Below are 26,785 nucleotides of genomic sequence, written 5' to 3'. Positions count from 1 at the left end.
TGGCCATCAATGCTAAAGCCAAACACATGCCTTATCTCTAAACTTCTTCATGGATGGATCTGTGTGCTTTGTCTCCATTCCACAGCATTCTACCTAAAATATGTTTGTGGAAACCTCAGAAAAGAGTAGCCACTGTTCTTAACCACTGAGCCATCTCTCCAGCCCTTTTTTTTAAAGTGTAAGAAATGGAGAAGCCCGCCACCACCAAGTGACACAGAGGCACAGACTGGATGGAGCGTGTTCAAAATTCAGCTTCAATGCTAACCTGCTGAGTGGAGAAAGGCACTATAATAGCCCAAGCACCTTCATTTTGTGTAAGTTTAACTGATCAATCATCTGGTCAAAGGACTGCCCCTAGAAAGGCCAGTTATGCAAAAGAGATGGGCAAAATATCTACTGCATTAATAAGATAGCAAAGTTTTCCTGCCTGGAGTCCCACCTCCGCGCACAGAGCTTGTGGAGTCCCGTAGTCTGCAAGTCTGTCCACTTTCCTGAAGAATCCCTTTTCTTCTTCATGGCTTGCTTTCTAAACATGCTTTCTTCAAGTCTTTGGGCTGCCCCTAGTATCTTGTATTTCTTTCTTTTTTATTTTTTTTTATATTTTTAATGACTTTTATTAATGGACATAATCTGGCCTAATTAACCCCAGCAAATCCATGCATGCTGTAGGGTCTGAAGACCCACCTCTAGGCAACTTCAATTTGGCACTCCACCCAAAAAGATGAATGAATGCAGGTATGCTTGAGAATTAATACAAACAGTGCAATTAGGGAAGGATGATACTTCCCAGTGGAGCTGGAGAAACCATTTTTTTTAAAGTTTTGGGTTTTTTTAATTTTCTGTGTATGAATGTTATGCCTGCATGTGTGTAAGTGCACCCGTGTCGTGCAATGCTCCCGGAGGTCAGAAGAGGCCATCGGATCCCCTGAAACTGGAGAGTTGTTAGCTGCCATGTGGGTGCTGGAATTTGAACCTGGGTCTTCTGCAAGAACAGTCAATGTTCTTAACCGCTGAGCCATCTCTCCCCATCTTGTATTTCTTTACTTTCTCTAAAGCTTCCTTCTCCCAGCCATGTGGCTGACCACGTGTCTGACCCCTCCCCCCCAATGCAGGCACTAAACCTGCATGACTTCATGCCTTTCTTTCCTTCTCCCCTCCTTTCTCTGCCTGCACCCTCCCCACCGCCTGCCCAAGGATTTTCTTTAAAATTCTAGTAAAATTGTAAAAGTTAATTCAGCTGATTTGGAACTTTTTGAGTCTAAGCGGTCTTTCCCAGTGGTCCCAAACTCTGCAGCAGCACCACTACTGGAGGTATGAAATTCATGAAGCTGCCAAAGCACTAGACAGGCACCAAGCCCATCCTTGTGTGCCTTCACCCAGCGGTGATGAACTTATGTACGTAAGCTTGGGGTGGCCCTTTGTGCTGAGCATCCAATCAACCTAATTGGAGTTGCTAAGAAGAAACTAAAGCAATGGGCAGGTCTGTTCAAAACTGACCCCTTCCAGTTGGTTGTTTGCAGTTCTGCAGTGGTAAGAACTCTGGCAGAGAACTGGGACAAGGATGTCACTGAGGAGCACTTCCAACTCAAACAACAAAAACCAAACTTCATCTTTTTAAAAAAGGAGGGGAATAAGAAGCTGGAGAGATAGTTCAGCAGTTAAGAGCATAAACTGTTCTTGAAGGAGACCTGAGTTTGGTTCCCAGCACCCACAGTGAGCAGCTTACAACCTCCTGTAACTCCAGGTCCAGAGGACCTGATACCTCTGGCCTCCACTGTCAATGCACTCACATTGCATACACTGATAACTAAAATACACATAATTAAAAATAAATCTTTAAAGGGCTAGAAAAATGGCTCAGCAGTTAAGAGCACTGGCGGCTCTCCCAGAGGACCTAGGTTCGATTCCCAGCACCCACATGGCCGTTAACAACCACCTGTAACTCCAGTTCCAGGGGACCTGATGCCCTCTTCTGTCCTCTGTGAGCATTGCACAACATGGGTGCACTTATATATGTGCAGGTAATACACTCATACACAAAAAATAAAATAATAATAAATCTGCCAGGTGTGGTGGCACAAGCCTTTGATCCCAGCACCCAGGCAGAAGCAGGTGGATCTCTGTGAGTTCCAGGTCAGCTGGGGCTACAGGGAGACCCTGTCTCAAAAAGACAAAAAATAAATAAATAATAATCTTTTTAAAATATTTTATCTATTATTTTTATTTTATGTGTATGAGTGTTATGCCTGCATGTAAGTAAATGCACCCATGCCATGCAGTGCCCACGGAGGTCAGAAGAGGCTGTCAGATCCTCTGGAACTGGAGTTACAGACAGTTGTTAGCTGCCATGTGGGTGCTGGGATTCGAACCTGGGTCTTCTGCAAGAACAGTCAGTGTTCTTAACCACTGAGCCATCTCCCCAGCCCCAATAATAAATCTTAAAGGGGGGCTGGAGCATCTCTCTAGCTCAGGGGTTAAGAGCACTGGCTGCCATGTGGCAGCTTACAACAGTCCTTAACTGCAGTTCAAAGGGATCCAATGCCCTGCCCTCTTCAGGCCTCCATAGGCACTGCACACAGAAGTGCACATATGTATAAGCAAAACACTTCTAGACATAAAATAAAAATAACGCAAAAAATATTAAAAAAAAAAAAAAGAAGTGAAGCCAGGTGTAGTAGTGCACACCTGTAGTCCCAGCTGACTCAGGAGGCAGAGGCAGGCAGATCTCTGTGAGTTCGAAGCCAACCTGGTCTACATAGTGAGATCCAGTCCAGCTGAGGCTACAGGGAGACCCTGTCTCAAAAAGACACACACACACACAAAAAAAAAAAAGTGAAGAGGCCAGGCATAGTAACACACCTGTAATAACAGCACTTGCCTCCACAGGAACCCACGTATATGCGGTTCGTGCATGCATGCGTGCGCACACACACACACACACAGTGTCTTTAAAAATAAAAAAAAAAAAAAAGAAAAGGTAGTGTCGGGCATGGTGGTATACGCCTTTAATCCTATGTGGAAGGTAGAGGTAGTCAGATCTCTGACATTGAGGCCAGCCTGGTCTTCATAGCCAGTTTCAGGCCAACTGTGGCTACTGGGAGACCCTATTTTAAAAGGACCAAAAAAAAAAAAGAGAGGTATAAACCATGCACCTAAACAGACCAGTGGAAATTATCTTAATAAACAAGAAACCAAAGGGCTCACAAGATGCAAATATGAACATCTGAATTCAATCGCTGGAACCCATGCAAAAAAAAAAAAAAAAAAAAAAAAAAAAAAAAAAAAAAACCACCAGATGCGGTGGGACATATCTGTAATCCCAGCTGCTATGCCTAAACAACTAAACAAGTAAAAATCCTAACTCTATTACTTCCTTGGAACCTTGAAATTTGAAAACAAATGTTTCTTAGGTAACTTATGAGAGCAGAACTGCTCAGAAGCTCACAGGCCAGCTGTGAGCCTGTCTCAAAAAGACCAAAAAGAAAAAAATAGAAAACTATGATCCACTTATCTGGAAACACAGTAGTAAAAATGTGGCAAAGGATCAGGAAAGCTATTTCACTGTGTTCACAGCAAGAACAGGGCAGGCCAGCCTGCTGCTTGGGACAGATGGTACACTCCTGACAGATGACAGGAAGAGGCGGGAAGGCATCAGGCAGTTTCCATTCCATCCTCCCAGCATCTTGACTAGGAAACTGTAGCTTGTCATATTAGCCAGTTTATCTCTACAACTCTGGAAGTGAGCAGGACAGGCAGAATTACCCTCTTTATAGAGAAGGAAGGGACATTTGCCCAGAAGTTGTACCCTAAAACTAGCATAACTTTTGGTTTTGGTTTTTGTTTGTTTCATGAGACAAGATCTTGGTAGCTGGCCTGCAAGTCACTATGCAGTCCAAGTTGGCCTTGAACTTTAGGCCTGCCTCAGCCTCCCCAGTGCTGAGGTTACAGGAGTAAACTATCACACCCAAGCTATATGTTGTTGTGGTTATTGCCATTTCCTCCCACTGCTGGGGACTGAACCCAGGGTTTCTTGCTGGCAAGTATTCTGCCACTAAGCTGCATCTCCAACCACTAGCTCTGTTTTATTGTGTTTTATTTTGGTTTAGCTTGGTTTGTTTGAGACAAGGTCTCATATGTAGGCCAGGATGGCCTCAAACACAATTCTTTTACCTCAGCCTCCTGAGTACTGGGACTAAACCATACATAGATAGAAATCTGTATTTTATAAACTCTTATGCCTAAACAAGTAAAAGTCCTAATTCTGTTAGTTCTTTGGAACCTTATAATTTGAAAAAAAAAATGTTTCTTAGGTAATTTAAAGATAAATTCATGAGGGCCACAAAACACTACTATTAAGCAGTTAGGGGAGTCTCAGGGTCACCAGTAATATTGTGGCTTGGGGGGCAGGGGGTGGGAGGGGTGGACTGAGAGATGACTCAGAAGTTAACAGCACTGGCTGCTCTTGCAGAGGACCCAGGTTTGGTTCCCAGCATCCACATGGCAGGTAACTACATCTGGATGGAACTCTAGTTCCAGGAGACCGGACACCCTCTTTTGACCTCCACAGGCATTGCACAACATGAGTGCACTTAACATACATGCAGGCAATACACTCATACACATAAAATAAAAAAATAAAATATAAAAGAAATTTGTGGCTTTGGGCAAGTCATTTTACCTGTGAAAGCTGGTTCCAAATGGATTTTTATTTTACTTTTTTAGTGGCTTAGAGCATTCTAAGCATGTGCTCTACCACTAAGCTAAACCCCTAGGACACAAATAAGCTTTTCTGAGGGGATTCAATGAGATGGCCCACGTAAAACCACTAAGACACTGAGCCTTAAACTTGTCACTGCTGCCTAACAAGACAATTCTTGCAACAGACAAAGATGAGAGAAGAGCTTGGCCTCTGCATAAGCAATAAGGGTAAAATAAACAAAGACATAACATGAAGCACTAATCCACATACCTGCTCTAAACATACTTGTTCACCATGTGTTCAATTGTCACATGGATAGAAAAATATAGTAATATTGATGTGCCTCCTGTTTTTTGTTTTTCCCTTTAACAGCAAATCCAAAAAATTTGGGAGAGCACCCAGAAAAATACCACCAGGGAGAGGAATCACCTTGGCAGTATGGCTTGCTTTTGGAGTCAGACCAACAGAGGTTCAAATCCCAGCTCTACAACTTATCAGCTACATAATTTGGGAAAGGAATTTTTACTTCTGTGATCTTCATTTCTTCCCTCAACTTACTTTAAAGGCTTTTTATTCTTCTTTTTTTCTTTTGGTCTTTTTGAGATAGGGTCTCACTCTGTAGACCAGGCTGGCCTCAAACTAAGAGGCTCCACCTGCCTCTGCCTCCCTAGTTCTGGGATTAAAGGCATGCGCCACCACGCCCAACTACTTTAAAGACTTTTAAAATTTATTTGTATGCACATGTTTCTGTGTGAGTGTATGTCACATGTATGTGGGTATCCACAGAGACTAGAAGAGGGCATCAGATCCCATGGACCTAGAGTTGCAGGCAGTTCTAGGCCATCCAGCACAGGTGCTGAGCTATCGCTCCAGTCCCCTCTTTCCTCATTTCCAAAAATCAAAGGCCAGTGAGATGTCTCAGTGAATTGAAAGCACATGCTGCCAAGTTGGATGACCTGAGTTCGATCCCCAGGACCCACATGGTAGAAAGAAACAACTCCAACAACTTGTCTGTGCACCACAGCATGCATGCACCCACAAATATACATAAAAAATACATTAATAAATAATAATTTTAAAAACTAAACAGTAAACAACACACCTTAGATTGCTGAGAAAATTTAGTAGATAAGCTACCCCACAATATTAAAAACAGTATCTGGGTTAGGAGATAGCGCAATGCTAGAGCATATTATTTAGCATACATAAAGCCCTGGGTTCAATTTCCAGACTCAGTAGTAGGGCTTGTACCTAACTTGTACAAAGCCCTAAGCGCTGAGATATCAGTGAACAAAAAAGTCTGTCTTAAGGCTATCTTGAAAACTCACTTATCACTTTCTCATCTTTGGGATGATCAGTAACTGATCCAGTCACAAATCCATGGGCACCTCGGCCAGTTTCTCACCCTGAGCTGCTGGCAGGCAATGACCAAGTGAACAAGACCCCTCTTGGAAGACAAGACTCTTCTGATAGTAACTTGGCCTGACAATTCCCTATCTGCTCTGCCAAAATGTTCTCCTGCTAAACAAAAATTACAACGCCTGCACAAGGCTCCAACAGCCCAGCCCAAACATCAAAATAGCAGTCACTCATGCTAAAGTTCCAAGTCACCAAGCTAGAACTAGAAATCAAGACTGGACTGGAAAAAGCCAAATTTCCCATATAGGCCAGTTTTATACAACACACTAACAAAGCTCCACCTGCCTTAATCCTTAGACAAAAAGGTAATCTAAGGTAAGCTGATGAGAACCAGTTATCGTTCTACTGCCCTGGCGTGCAGCTCTGCCTTAGGATCATAAGAATTTTGCCAAGCTCCTCTGCTTGGCCATACTTCAATTCTTGGCTGGGCACGTAGCACACACCTAGAATCCCAGCACACTGAAGACTAAGAGAAGAGAACCTCAAAGAATTCAAGGTCAGATGGGCTATATAGCCAGACTTTATCTTAAAAACAAGTATCTAGGCTTTGTCTTAAAATCAAGTATTTTTTCCTTTATAAAAAAAGTTTAGCCGAGCGTGGTGACTCACGCCTGTAGTCCCAACACTTGGGAAGCAGAGGCAGGCGGATATCTGTGAGTTCAAGGCCAGCCTGGTCTACATAGTGAGTTCTAGCACAGCTAGGGCTACTGGGAGACCCTGTCTCCAAAAAAAAAAAAAAAAAGTTTAAACTAAACTTGTAATTTTGTCCAATTATTCTTTTGCTGTATTTCTTTTTTTCTGTACCAGGAATTAAATCAACAGCCTCAAGTAGGCTAGGCAAGGTCTCTACTACTGAGCTATATCCCTAACCTTTTTACTTTTTTTGGTTTGGAAGTTTTTGTTTGGAGAGACTGGAGTCATGCTATGCAACCCAAGCTAGCCCTGAACTTCTAACTTCCTGCCTCAAGCCTCCTGAGTAGCTGGGTGTTGTGTGAACTTTTCTTGGGGAGACTTGAACAAGTCATCTACTTACCCAAGATAGGGCTTCAGTGACAGACCAAAGTATGATTCCACTAAAGTCCAACTTGGGGCTCCAATGAGTTTATTGGGCTTGCTTACACAGCAAGGGTAAGGGGCTAATTATAGGAGTGTGAATGACCTCAAAGCAGCCAGACCACTAGAAAGTCTCATGGATGGCAACTTCCCCATAGCTGCACAGATGGCATCCACCCCTTCAGTTAACCTTCCACTATGTATAAACTATTACCAGCAATAAGGGCAGAATTACATACAGCTGGGGAGGGCATGTGCAAGAGGGAGTGACTGAAATATCAGGTAAGGGTTTATCAAAAGGCCCAATCTCCAGGGTCTGTTCTGAGTAGCCATAGATGCTTAGGATGATGATAATGACTATTACATTTAAAGGATGGCATTCTACAACATTAGAGTTACAGGCCTGTGCCACCAGGCCCAGCTTCTTTTGCTTTACTTCTTAGAAACTCTCAGTCTTAGCTGGGCGTGGTGGCTCAGCATTTGGGAGGCAGAGGCAGGTGAATCATTGAGAGTTCCAAGGTAGCTAGAGCTACATAGTGAGACCCTGTTTCAAAAAAAAAAAGCTAGGTATGGTGTCATGAGCTTGTAATATCTGTGCTATAGAAGGAATTACAAGGATCCATAAGCCTACCTATCGAGTTCCAGGCCAATGATGGCCAAGCTCTAGGCCAATAAGTCCCTGTATTAAAAGAAAGAAAGGAAGGAGGGAGGGAGGGAAGGAAGAGGGGGCCAGCAGGATGGTTCATTGCACAAAAGCTCATGTGGGGCCAGCAACACGGTAAAAGCACTTTTGCACAAGCCTTAAGACCTGAGTTCAATCCCAGAACCCAAAGTGAAGGAGAGAACTGACTTTGACTCTTCAAAGTTACCCTCTGACCTCCACAGACTTGCTGTGGATAGGAAGGTGCTCTCAGGGAAAGACTCCACCCAGCTAAAGCTCCAATTTGTAAAAAAGGCGCCTAAGAGGGTTGGTGGCCCGTTCCTAGAAAGTACATGCATATCACATTTCAACTCAATGGACTGAAAACACACACACCCTACCCAGAAGAAAATACTACTATACTATGTACATAATTCACCTATCAGGGTGAAAATACAGCCACTTTCAGTTTATCAGCAAAAGTATTGAAAGTCAATGATCTGAACAGACAACTAAATGTCCAGCCCAGTCAACACTATCAGAACACCTTCCTACACAGCTTCTAAATATAGAAATACAACCTGTGAGATGGATTGGTAAACAGCTAAGGGCACCTGCCACCAAGTCTGACAACCTGAGTTCCATACCCAGAACTATGTTGTCCTCTAACCTCACATGCATGCCTTAGCATGCACACACAATAAATAAACAAGCAAACAAACAAACGTGATTTTTTAAATTTTTTTTAAATAAAATGAAGAAATCAAGAACATTAAGATATGCTGGAGAGTTGTAATTGTTAGAGAAAGGCTACAAACTCAGTCTAAGTGGGTTCAAACTTACTACCTACCAAAACAATGTGCCTACTTCTACATGACTTTGAGCAAAAGACTTCACCCTGGGGGTTGAAGTGCTTCCTAGTCTTACAGAGGACCCAGGTTTGATTCCCAGCATCCACATGACAACTAATAACCATCTGTAACTCCAGTTCCAGGAGACTGAACACCCTCTACTGGCTCCACAGGCATTGTGCACACATGGTGTACTTACACAAACACTCATGAACATAAAATTTTTTTTTAAATTTTTTTTGCGTCTTTTTGAGACAGGGTCTTTCTGTAGCCCCAGCTGGCCTGGAACTCACTATGTAGACCAGGCTGGCCTTGAACTCACAGAGATTTGCCTGCCTCTGCCTCATGAGTGGTGGGACGAAAAGCGTGCACCACCACTCCCAGCTTAAAATGAAAATAAATTTTAAGAAAATATTTCACTACAAGCCTTTCCATGTTTTTTGTTTTTTGACTCAGATCCTGTTTTTATTATTAGTGTACAATCACTGTACAAAATGATTTTCATTATGGCACGACAAACTCCCTTTCCCTGATGCTCTATGTTCTGTTTTCTGTTTTGTTTTCTGGCCTGGGTTTTTTGTTGTTCTTGTTATTGTTGGTTGTTGTTGTTTTTCTTTCCTCTAGTCCTCAACTTCAGCTTTTGTTCCTAAAAGATCTTACAAGTTCAGGTTGGAAATGTACCTCAGTTGGTAAGGTGCATGCTTAGCATATATGAAACCCTGGTTTAAATCTGAAGCACTGAATAAAACAAGGCAGGATGGCTTTGACTGCAATCTCAGCACTGGAAAGGAAGAGGCAGAAGGATAAGTTCAAGGTCATTTTCAGCAATATAGCAAGTTCAAGGCCAGTCTGAAATTCACGAGACCTTTTCTCAAAAAACAAACACCAGGGACTGGAGAGATGGCTCAGAGGTTAAGAGCACTGAATGCTCTTCCAGAGGACCTGGGTTCATTTCCCAGCACCCACATAGCAGCTAACAACCACTTAATGCCAGTTCCAGAGGATCTGACACCCTGCCCTCTTCTGGTCTCTGTAGGCATTGCACAAAAGAGTGCACTTATACATGCAAACAAACCACTCATACACATAAAATAAAAATAATTTTAAAAATAAAAATACCAGGGCCGGGCATGGTGGCACAGGCCTTTAATCCCAGCACTTGGGAGGCAGAGGCAGAGGCAGGCGGATCTCTGTGAGTTCAAGGCCAACCTGGTCTACATAGGGAGTTCCAAGACAGCTGGGGCTAAAGGGAGACCCTGTCTCAAAAAGACCAAAAAAAAAAAAAAAAAAGAAGAAAATACCAGAGGCTGGGGCAGAAGAATCCCAAGTGAGTTGGAGGCCAGCCTGAGCTACAAGGCTAGACTTTGTCTCAAAACAATATACAAAACAATAATAACAATGATAGCTATTAACCAAGGAAAACTCAGCTAGTAATTAGAGCATTTTACTACACTGTAATTCTGAGTACCTTATTGTAAATAAAACCATTTGTTACAGCCAGGCATGGGGGCGCAGGCCTTTAAGTCCAGCACTTGGGAGGCAGAGGCAGGCAGATCTCTGTGAGTTCAAGGCCAGCCTGGTCTACATAGTGAATTCCAGAACAGCTGGGGCTACGGGGAGACCCTGTCTCAAAAAGACAAAAAAAAAAAAAAATTGTTACAGCAGGGTATGTGGCTCATGCCTTTAATCCCAGTAGAGTAGGAGAGATGGGTTGGGTTCCCAGCACTCACATGGCAGCTAACAATTATCTCCAGTTCCAGGGAATCCAATGCTCTCTTCTGACCTCCACAGGGACTGTAAGCATGGGTGCATGCACATTCAAGCAAAACACTCATACACAGGGAAGCAAAATTTTTATTTTAAATCCCAGCACTCAGGAGGCAGAGGAAGGCATATCTCTGTGGGATCAAGGCTAGCTTGATCTACATAGCAAGTTCCAGGCCACCTGGGGGTACAGGGAGACACTGTCTCAAAAAAACAAAAAGTGGGGCTAGAGAGATGGCTTCACAGTTAAGCGCACTGATTGTTCTTGCAGAGGATCAGGGTTCAATTCCCAGCACCCACATGGTGGCTAACAACCACCATAACTCCAGTTCCAGGGGATCCAACATCCTCTTCTGACCTCTGAGGGCACTGCATGACACAGATGCAGGCCTACTGATTTGTTATTTTAGAAGGGCAATCAAGACAGCAAACTTATCTGTGCATGATGCAAGGACATTAGACTTTGAGTACTCACCTGCTCCCAAGGGATCTATCTGGTCAACCAACTGACCTAGAGGACAACATTCCCCTCTCTCAGATTCTGCTTGTGCCCAAATGTTCACTGAAGCTTTACTCCTAGTCCAGCTTTACCTTTTCTAAGACCCTATTCCACTTCCTGACACAGCAAAACAGAGACTTCACTACAAGTGGACCACTCCAGCCATCACTGACCCTTTGTCTATTATCAAAACCAAAAGCAGGCAAGGAAGAATCTCTATTCACTGCCTAATATAAAGTTTGCTAGATTAAAAAATAAGTAAATAAATGGACCAGGCATGGTGGTGCACACCTTTTATCCCAGCACTCAGGAGGCAGAAGCAGGTGTTCCCTATGAGAGTTTGATAACATCCTGGTCTACATAGCAAGTTCCAGGCCAGCATGGGCTGTGTACCAAGAAAAGAGGGGCCAGAGGAAATTCACAAGTTATAGGCCAGCCTGGGCAATAAAGACCCTATCTCAAAAAATAAAAGCTAAATCAAATTAGGTTGAAGAGATGGCTCAGCAATTAAGAGCACTGATTATTCTTACAGACGATCTGGGTTTAGTTCCCAGCACCAGCACCCACATGGCAACTAACCACCATCTCTAATTCCAGTTCAAGGGGATCCAATGCCCTCTTCTGGCCTCCACAGGCATTGTACACACACGATACACTTACATTCATGCAGGCAAAATACACATATAAAGTAAAAATAAATTTAAATAAAATTAAGATGGGTATGGTGGCACATGCCTTTAATCCCAACACTTGGGAGGCAGTGGCAGGCAGATCTCTGTAAGTTAGAGGCCAGCCTGATGATCTACACAGTGAGCTTCAAGAAACCCTGAAATCAAATTAAACAAAAATGTTAATAATTATTGATTCTGGGTGACAGGTAGATAATGTTATGATTAGCTGCATCTTAATTTTTTCTAAATAAAAACCAAAAATTTCTTCCCTTGATTTCCTAAGACCAAAAGTAATCTCTTGGGGCCTAAAGAGATGGCTCAGCAGTTAAGAGCACATACTGCTCTCAAGTTTGGATCCCAGCGACAATGTCACACAGCTCACAAACACCTGAAATGCCAGCTCCAGGAAATCCCACACCTCTGGCTTCTGAGGGTACATGCACTCACAAGCACATACCACATACAGATACACACATATACATAATTTTAATTAATTTAATTAAAATAATCTTTATTTTGGGGTTTCCTGAGAGACAGTCTCATATTGCCCAATCTAGCCTTAAAATACAGATCCTCCTACCTCAGCCTAAGTCACCATGCTTGGTAAAAGCAGCCTTAAAATATACCAAAACCGGCTGGAGAGATGGCTCAGCGGTTAAGAGCACCAACTGCTCTTGCAGAGAACCCAGGTTCCATTCCCAGCCCCCACATGGCAGCTACAAACTGTCCTTAACTCCAGTTCCAGGGGAATCCGAAGCCCTCTTCTGACCTCCGTGGCATTGTACAACATGGGTGCACTCACATACATACAGGCAATATACTCATACACATAAAATAAATTAATTTAAAAAAAAAATACCGTGCCAGGCATGGTGGCGCATGCCTGTAGTCCCAGCACTTGGGAGGCAGAGGCAAGTGGCTCTCTGTGAGTTCAAGGCCAGCCTGGTCTACATAGTGAGTTCCAGGACAGCTGGGACTATAGGGAGACCCTGTCTCAAAAAGACAAAAAAAAAAAAATACCATTACAGTTGCACCAAAGAATATGAACTTTAAAAAAAAAAAAAAAAATACCAAAACCAGGGGCTGGTGAGATGGCTCAGCAGTTAAGAGCACTGACTACTCTTGCAGAAGACCGGGGCTCAATTCCTAGCACCCACATGGTGGCTATGAACCATCCTTAACTCCAGTTCCAGGGGACTCTGAAGCCCCCTTCTGACCTCTGCATCATTGCACGACACAGATGCACTCACATACACGTAGGTAATACATTCATACACATTAAAATATATATATATATATATTGGAAATATATGAAAAATACCAAAACCAGCCAGGCATGGTGGTGCATGCCTTTAGTCCCAGCACTCAGGAGGCAGAGACAGGACGATCTCTGTGAGAACCAGGCCAGCCTGGTCTACTTACTTAGTGAGTTCCAGGCCAGCTGGGGCTACAGGGAGATACTATCTCAAAAAGACCAAACAAACAAACAAACAAAAAAAAAACACCAAAACCTGCCTTTAGCATAAAAAAGTTCTTCCTGCACAAGCCTTATGACCTGAGTTCCTGAGTTTGATCCCTGGATCCCATGGTGGACAGAGAACCAACTCCCGAAAGCTGTTCTCCAACTTTCACATGTGTACCTACAACACACACACACATACATAAATAAGAAATAAGTTAAACACACACACACACACACACACACACACACACACAGAGGGTGGGAATGTAGCTCAGTAACAGAACACTTGCCTAATAAGCACAAGGCCCTGTGTTCAATCCCCATTACAGAAAAAAAAAGTTGATGGAGTTGAGGAGATGGCTCAGGGAGTAAAGTGCTTGCTATGCAAACATGAGGACTTTAGTTTGAATCCCCAACATCCAAGTAAAAATCACACATAGTGACGTGAGTCTGTAACCCCAGGACTAGGGTGAGCAGATCATAGCAGCATGCTGCACACACGCACGCACACACACACACACACACACACACACACATACACACATACACACACACACATGTATACACCCACGTACACACACAGCACAAAATTTAGAAATAAGTAGCTGAAATCAATATGAAAAATAATTATAGATAATGCAAACAGCCTAAAAACAACTAAATGTTCAGTATATGCAAACATAATAGGCCTAACTACATTTTCTTTCTTTTTTAAGCTTAAAGATAATTTTATTAGACTATAAAGAAAAATCCTCAGGGCAAGCAAGCTGTAAATCTCAGCAGCTTCCCAGAGGTCGAGAATGGAGGAAAGAGGGAGAGAAACCATGCCATTTATGCCACATGGAAGTCAGATCAGACAAATGGCAGACTAGTAGCCACAGGGAGGGCTAATAGCCAGGGTGGGAAGGGAGCTTTAGAGAGAGAATATGGAAAGCCAAAATGTTGGGAAAGCCAAAAATGTTAAGGAAAGCAGGCTTAGAAAAGAACTAAAAAGAAAAAAGGAAGTGTGGCTTTCTGAAGAATTTAAAAAAGTAGGCAGACTTACCAAGCTCCAAGGCAGTGACCCAGGAAGCTTCTACCCATTTTCTTTTTTTTTCTTTTTGTTTTTAAGGTGCTAGAGACTTGAACCCAGGCCTCACCAGGCCACACTGAGCTACCTCTCTAGTCCCAATATCTCCTAATTCTAAAAGCAGGGAAGTCTTCTGCCCCAGTCACTTCCCTGCCCCTCTTGCTACACCTCAGGCACTAGTCAATCTGTCTGTGATAATTACCATTAAGAACTAAGCTTTCTGAGAAAACTACTAAGAGTTATATTCTAAAAACTCCACCTACAATGTAGGCACTAAGAAATGACCAAATTCTATGATGTCCTCAATCACAGCTATTTTTGTTAACACAGCTGTCCTAATTTGTTTCTCCATTATTGTGACAAAACACTCTGACCAATACCAACTTGGGAAGGAAAGGGTTTTTTCAACTTCTCCCAGGTGATAGACAGTTCATCACTGAGGGAGCCCAAGGTACTCAGGGACAGAACCTGGAGGCAGGAGCTGAAGCACAGGCCATGGAGGAATGGTGCTTATTGGGTTGCTCTCCCTCCTAGCCCATGCTCGACCTGCTTTCTTTCTTTTATTTTGGTCTTTTTTGAGACAGGGTCTCTCTGTAGCCCCAGCTGACCTGGAATTCACTATGTAGACCAGGATGGCCTTGAACTCACAGAGATCTGCCTGCCTCTGGGAGTGCCGGAACTAAAGGCGTGTACCACCATGCCTGGCTCAACCTGCTTTCTCATACAACATAGGCCCACCTGCCCCCACAGTGGGTTGGGCCCTCTGACATCACTCAATAATCAAGATGCCCCACAGACATGGCCATAGGCCAGTCCAATGGAGGCAATTTCCCCAGTTGAGGGTCCCTCTACCCAGATGTGTCAAGTTGATAACCAAAGCTATCTAGCACAATAGCCTAGCCCTAACATAGCCTTGTGTGATAACCACACTTCAGCAATCCCACACCACATCCAGAAAACAGGAGGAGCTGTGAGAGCAGAGGCTATTTCCAACAACCTCCTTTCAGCTCCATCTCCACCTCCGAGCTTTCTTTCTGCTCTTCTTCCAGTCAGCCAGCCAAGAGTAGAAAAGCGGCAGCTATTAACTCTTCCCTTCCCGTGGCCCCTCATATTCCTTTTCCCCATAACTATTTCATCAAACAGGGAAAAGGAGGAACAGGTGTGACCTAGGAGGTCCCAAGACAGCCGCCCTGACCCAGGATTCCTGTACCAAAGAGAAAAGACAGTACTGTGTTCTAAACTTAAGATTCCCTGCATCTTCCAAGAATCCAGAAGCCAAAAAGCCACCATGGTGGCTACCACTCTATCAGTGCTGGAGAAAATCCTTTCCTAGTGGGTTTTAATTAGCAGAAGAATATAAAAGTACCAGTTTTTTAACCGGTCCCGGGCTTCCAACTGGGCTCCCACTTCAAAGCTGATTCCTCTTCTGTTAGGTGGATGCTTTGTCATTTTCAGTCATCAACGGGGCTGCTTTTATTCTCCTGAAAAAGCCAATCAAATATTTATGAAACTTGGCAAAGTCTGCCTGGGGTGTAGCATCACTAGCACACATAAAAAACAAGCAGGCATTATTCAAAACACCAAGCTCCATGACCCTCTCTCTGTGCCTTCCCCTCCCATCAGGTATCCCCACTACTAGCTCCTCTTCTATGGTGCCCCCATCTGTGGTGTCTGGAAATGTATAGGACCCATTCAGCAATGCTTAATTGAGGGCTCAATTAAAATTCAAGTGCTAGAAATAAAACAAAGGTAGCCCATGCCTTTAATCCCAGCACTCAAAGCCAGCAGGGTCTACATAGCAAGTTCCAGGCCAGCTGAGGGTACAGGGAGACCTTGTCTCAAATACCAGAAGGAAAGAATGAAGGAATGAAGGGAAGGAGGCGAGGGGAAGGGGGGGAGGGGAGAGGAGAGGAGGGGAGGCAGGGAGAGAGGCAGGCTGGCTGAGACACTAACCAAGAATGGTGGCTTGGGCCTGAAAGCAACTTGGAAGGCTCAGGCAGGAGGATCCCTTGAGCCCAGAATAAATTTAAGGCCAGCTCTGGGCAACAAAGCAAGAAAAACAAAACAAACAAAACTCAGAGACACACTGATAGTACCTGGCTGTACTGCTGGAAGACTACCAAAAGAAAGCTGGAGGGCTGGGGGTGTAGAGTGCTTGCCTAGCATGCTCAAGGCCCTGGGCTGGATCCTTAGTACCCAATAAAATCAGGCATGGTAATCTAAGCAAGCAGAGGAAGGAAGAACAGAAGTTCAAGTCTGGTATTTCCCCCTTGAAAGCCTTCCCATCCTCAAGGCTTTTTCTTATTTTCCTTTAATAAATCTGTTCCCTCTGCTTAAGAAAAAACAATTGTTCCAGGTCATTTTTCTCCTAACGAGTTTGAGGCCAGTCTAAGCTACAGGAGACCTTATCTCAAAAAGAACAAGAAAAAGAAAAAGTTCTAGAGTGGGAGGTACAATTCAGTAGTAACTCAGCTTGTAGTAGAGCACTTACCTAGCATGTGCAAGATCCTGAGTCCCAAACCAACACTAAAAACAAAGGGGGGGGGGGGGTCCTGGAGAGATGGTTCAGTGATTAAGAGCACTTGCTGCTCTTCCAAAGGACCTGAGTTCAGTTCCCAGCACCCATATAAAGGAGGCTCACACAGCCTGTAACTTCAACTCCAGGGGATCAGATGCCCTCTTCTAGCTTTCACAGGCATGAACACATACATGGCATATACACACACACAAATAAATAAATAAAAATAAAAATAAAGGGAGCTGGAGAGATGGCTCAGCAGTTAAGAACACTGACTGTTCTTGCAGAAGACCTGGGTTCGAATCCCAGCACCCACGTGGCAGCTAACAACTGTCCATAACTCCAGTTCCAGGGGATCCAACAGCCTCTTTTGTCCTCTGCAGGCACTGCACGACACTGGTGCGCTTACCTACATACAGGCAATACACTCATACGCATAAAATAAAAATAATAAATAAGCTGGGCATGGTGGCACACGCCTTTAGTCCTAGCACTCACGAGGCAGAGGCAGGTAGATCTCTGAGTTCAAGGCCAGCCTGGTGTACATAGTGAGTTCCAGGACAGCTGGGGCTACAGGGAGGCCCTGTCTCAAGGGTGCACTCACATACATGCAGGCAATACACTCATACACGTAAAAATAACTAAAATATATAAAAAATTTAAATTAAAAAAAAAAGACAAGCCAGGCAGCCTGGTTCACACTTGCAAACCCAGGACTCAGGAGGCTAAGGAAGGATCAGAGTCTTGAGGACAGCCTGACCTATGTAGTAAGTCCAGAACCACTGCCCTGCCACAGAAAGCTCAAAAAAGTTCAACAGGCAAAGGTACTTGCTAACAAGCCTACTGCCAAACCTGATGACCTGAGTTCCATCCCTGGAAACCACAAGAAGGAAAGCAAGAACTGACTCTAGAATGGTGTCCTTTGACCTCCACAGGAGTGCTGTGGCATGAGCATACCCACACACATTACACATACACAAAATAAATCAAAAATAAATGTAGTAAGTAAAATAAAAAGCTGGGTGGGGAGAGCTAGTGTGGTTGTCATGGAGACAGGGCTGCTCTGAACTCTCAGGGCATTGGAGCAAGACACCACGAACTGTAGACTACCTCCCATTTGGTTTTTTTTTTTGGTCTGAGACAGGGTCTCCCTGGAACTGGAGTTACGGACAGTTGTTAGCTGCCATGTGGGTGCTGGGATTCAAACCTGGGTCTTCTGCAAGAACAATTGATGTTCTTAACCACTGAGCCATCTCTCCAGCCCCCCTTCCCACTTGTTTTTGAAACAAAAGTCTCAACACAGACTAGCCTATAACTCACTATGTAGCTGAGAATGGACTTAAACTTCCCCTGCCTCTGCCTCCCAAGTGCTGGAACTACAGGCACGCACCACCACATCTAGGCCCTTCTAACAACCTTGAATATCAACAACCTACACTGACTAAGCAATGCCAGATCAACTTCCAGCCTAAAGATCAACTACCAGCATAAAGGCTATCTGATACCAGGAGCATCACCACTGTAATGAATGAACATGGGGCTCATGATGTGACTCAGTTGGTACAAAGCATACCTGGCTTGCATGAGGCCTTGGAGTTCAAATTCCAGGACCACATAAACCAGGTGCTGATGGCTCAGTGGTGAAGAATGTGTACTGTCCTTGCAGAGGACCCAAATTCCATTCCCAACACTTGGGTCAGATGGCTCACAACTGTCTGTAACTCCAACTCCAGGGTATCCAATACCTCTGGCCTCCAAGGATACCAGTAATCACATGCCCATATACACACATTCACAATAAAAAATAAAAATAATTTTAGATGTGATAACATTTTCATTCTTACCATAAAGCCTTGATGATCAATGTGGGGAAACATACTGTAAGCTTTTGTGAACTTTAGGAATTCAAAATAAAGCAAACAAGATTAAATTAAAAAAATAATAATAATAATAATTTTAGAAAAAAAAAGACTATAAGAAAAAAGGCATTATAGGTCACTGTTCCTTTCCTCTTAGTTTCCTAAATTTATAGTTTTTCACAACAGAAGAAAAAAAAAAGTACAAACTAGACCAGGTAACACACATGTGTAATCCCAGTGCTTAGAAAACAAGGAAGATTCAGAATTCCAGGCCAGCATAGGCTATAAAGTGAGACCCTGAGGAGGAAGGGAAGAAACATGCAAAACATGAGAAAACCCTTAAATTGGCTTCGAAAACACAGGAAAGGGAAGGAGAAGAAACAGAAAGAAAAAGAAGATTGAAGAAATGGCTCAGTGGTAAAAGGCACTGGCTGCTCTTGCAGAAAACCTAGGTTTGGTTCCCAGTACCCACATAGCAGCCTCCAACCATCCATAATACTAGTTCCAGGGGATCCGACGCCCTCATCTGATCTCCACGGGCACTGCATGACACAGGTGCACTTACATCTGTGCAAGCAAAACATACATTTTTTTTTTAATATTTAATTTTTTTTAAAAAAAGAAGGCAAACTAGAAATGGATGTGCTCTAAGTTGCTATCACTTAGTAGGCCCTGTGCAGGGGTCCCCAGTTACAGAGATCATAGAATTTGGTGTAGGAAATTAAATACTGGGCCTTGAATCCCCAACTCTATCTTTTGTCTAAGGCAGGGTTTCATCTAGCTCAGGCTAGTCTCAAACTTACATATATATAGCTGAAGCTGTTCTTGAACTCCTGACTGCCTGCCTCCACCTCCTAAATGCTGAAATTACAAGCATGCTACATCACACCCACCTCCCACCCTTATTAGCTGAATGAATTTGTGAAAACGTGCTTATCCTCTATGACTCTGTTTCTTCTCTGTAAAATGGGTGTGGTGTTATCACTCATATCTCCCTGCAAGCAGCAGGTAGGGGATTAAAGGAGCTAATCCATCTAAAGAGCACAAGGCTGGTACAAAGTAAGTAGTCATTAATAATTGTATTATCACAAAGAAGGAAATTATATGGCATAACTTGGCTGAAGTTCAAGTCTAAGTAACAGAACCTAGAAGAAAACCTTAGGAATGCCTGATTTCAGAATTCTTTCTGCCAGACAGAGTAGCACACACCTTTAATCTCAGGACTGAGAGGCAGAGGCAGGTGGATCTCTGTGAGATCCAGGCCAGCCTGGTTTCTATAGCCAGTTCCAGGCCAGTTGAGAATACAAGGAGATCCCGTCTCAAAAAAAAAAAAGAATTAATTTTTTGGGGGGGCGTCTTTTTTGAGATAGGGTCTTCCTGTAGTCCCCTGTAGCCCCAGCTGGCCTGAAACTCACTTTGTAGACCAGGCCAGCCTTGAACTCAGAAATCCACCTACCTCTGCCTCCCAAGTGCTAGGATAAAAAGACATGCACTACCATGCCTAACATAATTCTTTCTATCACACAACCACCTCCTAGGAGGCCTTCCATTAAAATAAAAGACCTGGGGACTAAAGAGATGACTCAGTGGTTAAGAGCACTGGCTGCTCTTGCAGAGGGTCAACCCAGATTAGATTCCTAGCACCCACATGGCAGCTAACAACCATCTAAAAACCAATTCCAGGGAAATCCAATGCACACTTCTGACCTCCCAGGGCAATACACAATACAGGTGCACTTACATGCAGGAATACATTCATATGCATAAAATAAAAATTAATTACAGGCCTGAAAGTCAGGCAATGGGTGGCACACCTGTAATCCTCCAATTTGGGAAGGCAGAAGGATCAGGAATTCAAGATTATCCTCAGTTACATTCAAGTTCCAGGCCAATCCTGGCTAGATGAGACCCTGTCTCCAAATACAAATAAAATAAAATCAAGCATGAACTCTAAACTGTTTAGAGTACATATTCTTCATGCACAAAATCGTGAATTAAATTCCCAGCACCCACAAAAAGAAAGATGTAGGAAAGCAAGCCTGGTGTGGTGACACATCCCCATAATCCCAGCACATTGGAGGCAGAAGCAGGAGGACCACCAAAAGTTCAAGTAAAACCAACCAAGATATACTTGAGACCCTCTCTCAAAACAACAACAACAAAAAAGAATACACCAGGAAGCAGTGAATGAATGAGGAGGATTAAAATTATTTCCAATGATTTGGGCATGGTGGCAAACACCTTTAATCCTGGCATCCAGGAGGCAGAGGCAGGAGAATCTCTGTGAAATTGAGGCCTAGTCTAGCCTAGTCTACATAGTGAATTCTAGGCCAGCCGGAACCAACCCTGTCTCAAAAAGTAAAAAAGCCAAAAGGGGAGGGAGGGAGGGAGGAGAAACCAACCTCCTTCCTAACTGCTTCCTAATTGGGAATTAAAGCCTATTTTACCATGACTCTGTCCTACCTGTCTGAAGTATCACACTGAACAACATCAAGCAATTTGTTTTCTTAATCCCATCATCATTCTTCCTTCCACCTCTCTAGAGGGGTAGTTTGAAAATCTCACACTCCAGTTAAGGACGTAGCTCAGTGGTAGAATGACTGCCTAGCATATAGGAGACTATGGTGTTCAATCTCAATCCCATGCACCATAAAAAATGTTAATACTGAACCAGAGCAAGATAACTCAGAAGGTAAAGACTCGTGTCACCAAGCCTGATGACCTGAATTCGATCCCCATAACCCACAAAGTAGGAGGAGAGAAATGACTCCCTTGGGTTGTCGTTTGACCTCCATATTCGTGCCTTGGCACATGTGCACCCACATACAGATACACTAAATAAATAAATGAATAAATAAATAAATGTAAAATGTTTGAATAGAAAATACAATTTTTAAAACTACCAATACATATACTACTACTAACTAATAATAATAATAGTAGTAGTAGTAGTAGTAGAAGTATTGCCGGGTGTGGTAGTGCACACCTTTGATCCCAGCACTTGGGAGGCAGAGGCAGACGGATTTCTGGGAATTTGAGGCCAGCCTGGTCTATGTAGTGAGTTCCAGGCCTGCTGGGGCTACAGGGAGACCCTGTCTCAAAAAGACCAAAAAAAAAAAAAAAAAAAAAATGGACAAAGTAAGTTGGGCCTGGTGGCACACGCCTTTAATCCCAGGGCCTGGGAAGCAGAGGCAGGTGGATTTCTGTGAGACTGAGGCCAGCCTGGTCTCCATAGTGAGTTGTAAGCCAGCTGGGACTACAGGGAGACCCTGTCTTTAAAAAGACCAAAAAATAAATGAATAAAAATGAACAAGGCCCAAAAGGTAGCAGATTATAGTGAAATGCAAGGGAGATACCAAGGTCCAATAAGCATGTGATATTAGCCCACAAACGCACCCTAAATTAAAGCAAATGCAAATCAAGATAACAATTTTTCACTTCTGAAACAGGGTCTCACTTTGTAGCCTAAGCTGACCTGGAACTCACTACATAGAACAGACTGGCCTCAAATTCACAATTCTCCTGTCTCAGACTCACAAGTGCTGTGGTTACAGGCATGAGCCATCATGCCTAATACACTTACAAAATTTTAAATGTAAGAATTTCATACTTATTGGCCAGTGAGATGGCTTAATATGTAAAAACCCTTGCTGCTCACCCTGAAGATTAGAGTTCAATCGCCAGAACCCACATGATGGAAGGAATCAAACCCACTCTCATAAGTTATCCACATCCTCATCCTGGCATGCATGTGTACATACACACATACACACACACAGACACACAAAATATATATAAATAAATAAATAAATAAATAAATAAAATTTTAAGAGAATTTCATTCATCTACTCATTACTGGCTCTTCATAACCAGGTAATATAATTAGGACTAAATATGATGTCCCCATGATAGAGAAATAAAACTAAGTTGAGAAGCTGAAGCACTCAGGGGCTAATAGCTTCGAAGATTATACAAGGCAGAAGAAATTCACCTTATTCTCCCAGAAACAGACACAGCTTACTTATATACATGCCATAAACAAAATTTGAATACAGGAAGATAAAGCAACTGGATGAATTTCAAATCTGTGCCGGCATTACCAAATTGTTACATAACAAGCAGAAATACTTAATTTTTTCAGAAAGGAAAAAAGCTAGTACTGGTCCTGCTGTGGGGAAAATGGAACACTGCCCAGGTCCCTGACCATGACCACCTTTCATACCTCAAGCTAGAAGGACAGGACAAGCTGTAAAGCTGCTGGGAATCTTGGACTCGGTCATTTCCATCTGGGAATACAGCCAAGAATAAAAAGAAATCAAGCTGTAACAGGAAACCATGAGCTTTTTACCTGCAATTCTGGAAAAAACTGGATATAACTCTCACATTTAAGAACACCAGAACAAACTGGTATGATGGCACACACCTTTAATTCCAGCACTCAGTGCCTATCTCTGTGAGTTCCTAGCTCTGTGAATTCCAGGACAGACTGGGCTACATATCAAGTTCCAGATCAGCTAGGGCTACATAGTGAGACCATGTCTCAAAAAAAAATTTTTTAATATTTTATTTTTATTTTATATGTATGAGTATATATATCTGCATGTAAGTGCAACCATGCCATATAATGCCCAAGGAGGTCAGAAGAGGGCACTGGATCTCTTGGAACTGGAGTTATACAGTTGTTATCTGCCATGTGGGTGCTGGGATTCGAACCCTGGTCTTCTGTAAGAACCACCAGTGCTCTTAACTATTGAGCCATCTCTACAGTCCCTCAAAGAAAAAATTTTAATTACATTTATATTTAGTTATTTTCTGTATATGTATATGGGTGGGTGCTATGGTGTACACAGGCAATCAGAGGACAAGTTGCTGAAGCTGGTTCTCCCTATACACACACACACACACACACACACACACACACACACACACACGTACAAAGTTTCCTTGTAAAAAAGAAAATTTAAAGACGTTCAAGAACACTCAGAGTAAGGGGCTGATCCCACAGCTGTTTAGACTGTTAACTACCAGTTTGTTTATGGGCTAGTCTCTCTTCCTGTTGTCATGTGGGGAGAATGGCCACTATCTTGAGTTCTGTGAGGATTAGGCCAGAAGTCTTCAAAGTCCTATTAAAATGTCTAAGCACAGGGCTGGGGTACAACTCGGGACTAGGATGCATGCTTTAGCATGCATACAGGGGTCCATGAGTGTAATTCCCAGCACCTCAAAATAATAAAATGCCAGACATGATGAAGCAAGCCTATAATCCCACCACTTGGGAGGCAGAAACAGAAGGATCAGGAATTCAAGGTTATCCTGTACTACATAGCAAGCATGAGGCAAGTCCCTATTACAAATACATCTGGAGTCCTAACAGAACTGACAAGCTTCAAGGAGGGCCCTATCCCAGCTCACACTCAAAGAGCTCAATTAGTCCATCCAACTTGAGAAGACAGAGGAGAGAATGGGAGAAGAAAGGGAAGAAGGGACAGAAAAAGGCTTTCTAGTGGTCTTTGGGATCCAGTAGAGGTGCTTACAGGACAATGCAAGCCCGACAGCCTGAGTTCTATTCCCAGAACATATATAAAGTAGGAGAGACTGACTCTACACAAGTTCTGAGCTCCACGCATGCACTGTGGTACGTGCACTAACACTCACATCACACATACATGCAATAATAAAAAAAAAAGTAAGTAAAAATGCTTTCTAGGGCAGGCAAGACAGCTCAGTGGGTGTTGATAAAGGTGCTTGCTGCCAAGCCTGACCATCTGAGTTGGATTCCGGGAACCCATATGGCAGGAGACTCAACTCTTGAAAGTTGTTCTCTCACCTCCATAGACACAACTATAAGTAAAATGTGATAAAAATGCTTTCTATGCCAGGCATTCACCTTTAATCCCAGCACTCAGGAGGCAGAGGCAGGTGGATCTCTGTGAGTTCTAGGCCAACCAAGTCTACATATTGAGTTTCACAACAGCTGGGACTCTAAGGACTCTGTCTCCAAAAAAAAATCTTGGGCATAATGGTGCACACCCTGAGATAAGATGGTTACCCTAAGTTTGAGGTCAGCCTGGGCTACACAGTGAGAGTCAGTCTCAGTAACAAACAAACAAAAAAAGCTTCATGTAAGACTCAAGTGTTTCCCTCCACAATTAAGCTGGAGTTGAGTTTACTCATTCCAGTTACTGAGAATAGACCAGTTGAATCAGTGGGAGAGCCTGGTATCCAGGCTTATCCCTGGAATGCTTTTGGCCTATAAACTTTGGTGCATTACTCAGCCCCACTGGGTCTACCATCTGACCCTCTCAAGTTCCTCTTCCTTCCATCCTCCTCAAGGCAAAAGGCCAGCAGTGGTGCAGCACAGGGAAGGCCCTTACCTCCTCTCTCATCCCGAATTCTCGTATTTTGTTCTTTGTTGTATTTTTCATTTTGGGGTTTTTGTTGTTTTTATAGACAGAGTCTCACTCTGGAGTCGAACTCCCTGTGATTCTCCTGCTTACTTAACCTATCATGTACCTGGCTTTACATATCCAGTACCATTTTTTTTTCCTGGTCACCATTTTACAAGACCCCCTTCAAGGTTTTTCCCATTGCCAAGCAGTTGCCCAATTTAGGTCCCACCAAATATGGCTTTTTTTTTTTTTTTTTTTTTGGTCTTTTTGAGACAGGGTCACCCTGTAGCCCCAGCTGGCCTAGAACTTGCTATGTAGACCAGGCGGCCTTGAACTCACAGACATCTACCTGACTCTGCCTCCCAAGTGCTGGAATTAAAGGTGTGCACCACCAAGCCCAGTGGATTTATTTTTTTTAATTAAAAATTTTTTTTTCAGGTAGGTTCTCACATAACCAAGTTTCTCTAAAGGGAATCTTGTATCTCAGTAATGGGAATCAAACTCTGAGTCTTGCATACATAGAAAGGTGCTCTACCAACAGCCACATCTCTCTCTATAGGTTTATAGTGAAAACTGCTATTATTCCCATTTTATAGATGACAAAACTGAGATTCAGGGGCTGGAGAAATGGCTCAGCAATTAAGCGTACTGGCTGCTCTTGCAGAAGACCCAGGTTCGATTTCATGTGGGTACATGGCATCTAACAACCATCCTAACTTCAGTTCCAGGGGATCCAACGTCCTCTTCTGACCTCTGAAGGCACTGTGCGACTCGGATGCACTTATGTACATGCAGGCAATACACTCATACATATAAAAAAAAAAAGAAAGAAATGGGCCGGGCATGGTGGCAGACGGGTAGAAAAATAGAACTGACTCTTTCAAGTTGTCCTCTGACCTCCACTTATGTAGCTATGGCACATGTGTGCATACATGTATGAAATAAATAAATAAATAAATAAATAAATAAATAAATAATAAATTTTAAAAAATAGAAAAAGCAGAGCCAGGTATCATGGCCCAGGCCTTTAATCCTAGCACTTGGGAGGCAGAGGCAGGTGGATCTCTTTGAGTTCCAGGCCAGCCTGGTCTACATAGTGAGTAGGGGCTACAAGGAGACCTTGTCTCAAAAAAAAACCAAAAATATAATAATAATTAAATAAATAAAGCTGAGGTTTGCCAGGCGTGGTGGTGCAGGCCTTTAATCCCAGAGCTCAGAAGGCAGAGGCAGGCAAATCTCTGTGAGTTTGAGGCCAGCCTGGTATACATAGTGAGTCCCAGGCCAGCTGGGGCTACAGGGAGACCCTGTCTCAAAAAGACTCCCCCCACCAAAAAAAGGAAAAATAAAGAAACAAATAAGGTATTGAACTCAGGTCATCTGACTCCAGTAAACAACCTTCAGGAATAGACATGAACATAAGTGGGTTTTTTTTTTTTTTGAGACAGGGTCTCCTGGTAGTCCCAGCCATCCTTGAGTCCTAAATGCTCCCACAGCATTTGACCTCCCATGGGGGCTACAGCATTTTGCACTTCCTTCAGCTGAACACTTCCAGAAGGCAACGAACTCTTGGTGGGTGCCCCTGCATCCAGCAGACAGTGTTATCTCACATGGCAGACACTTGTTATGCCATAAGCTCCACTTTCTCACTGGTAAAGTGGGAATAAATACAAGAACAAGGGTAGTACCATCCATCCCTCATAGGATTAAAGGACCTAATCCTGCTGAAACCCTGAAAAGCCTGACAAGTGCTCTGCACAGATAATGAAATGGAGGGACTGTTAATACTCCTTGGGGCCAGAGGAAGGAAGGCAAAACAGAAGCAACAGGGCACCTGAAGACAGACCCTAATTTTGTCCTTGGGGACCTGACAAATCTTCTAACTGCTTTGCTCA

The 26,785-nt window shown here is 43.3% G+C and overlaps 1 protein-coding gene across 3 annotated transcripts in view; it reads right to left on the bottom strand.

The window, feature by feature from the left end:
- The window catches only part of Phf20 (PHD finger protein 20), a 123,757-nt gene that overhangs the window by 82,797 nt on the left and 14,175 nt on the right, over positions 1–26,785 (bottom strand). For 2 of the 3 annotated variants that reach the window (XM_008840765.2, XM_029567195.1), the window contains one exon: positions 15,494–15,608. In XM_008840765.2, coding sequence (XP_008838987.1) covers positions 15,494–15,576 — 83 coding nt within the window. In that variant the 5' untranslated portion in view covers positions 15,577–15,608. Of the gene's footprint in view, positions 1–15,493; positions 15,609–16,223; positions 16,310–26,785 lie in introns of those variants that run through there. The other variant, XM_008840766.3, reaches the window with a different exon arrangement.

Source organism: Nannospalax galili, unplaced genomic scaffold (genome assembly GCF_000622305.1).
Source record: "Nannospalax galili isolate Female #2095 unplaced genomic scaffold, S.galili_v1.0 scaffold221, whole genome shotgun sequence".
Classification (NCBI taxonomy): domain Eukaryota; kingdom Metazoa; phylum Chordata; class Mammalia; order Rodentia; family Spalacidae; genus Nannospalax; species Nannospalax galili.
The sequence above is the reverse complement of the archived record's forward strand: the minus strand, read 5'-3'. Positions and strand labels throughout refer to the sequence as shown.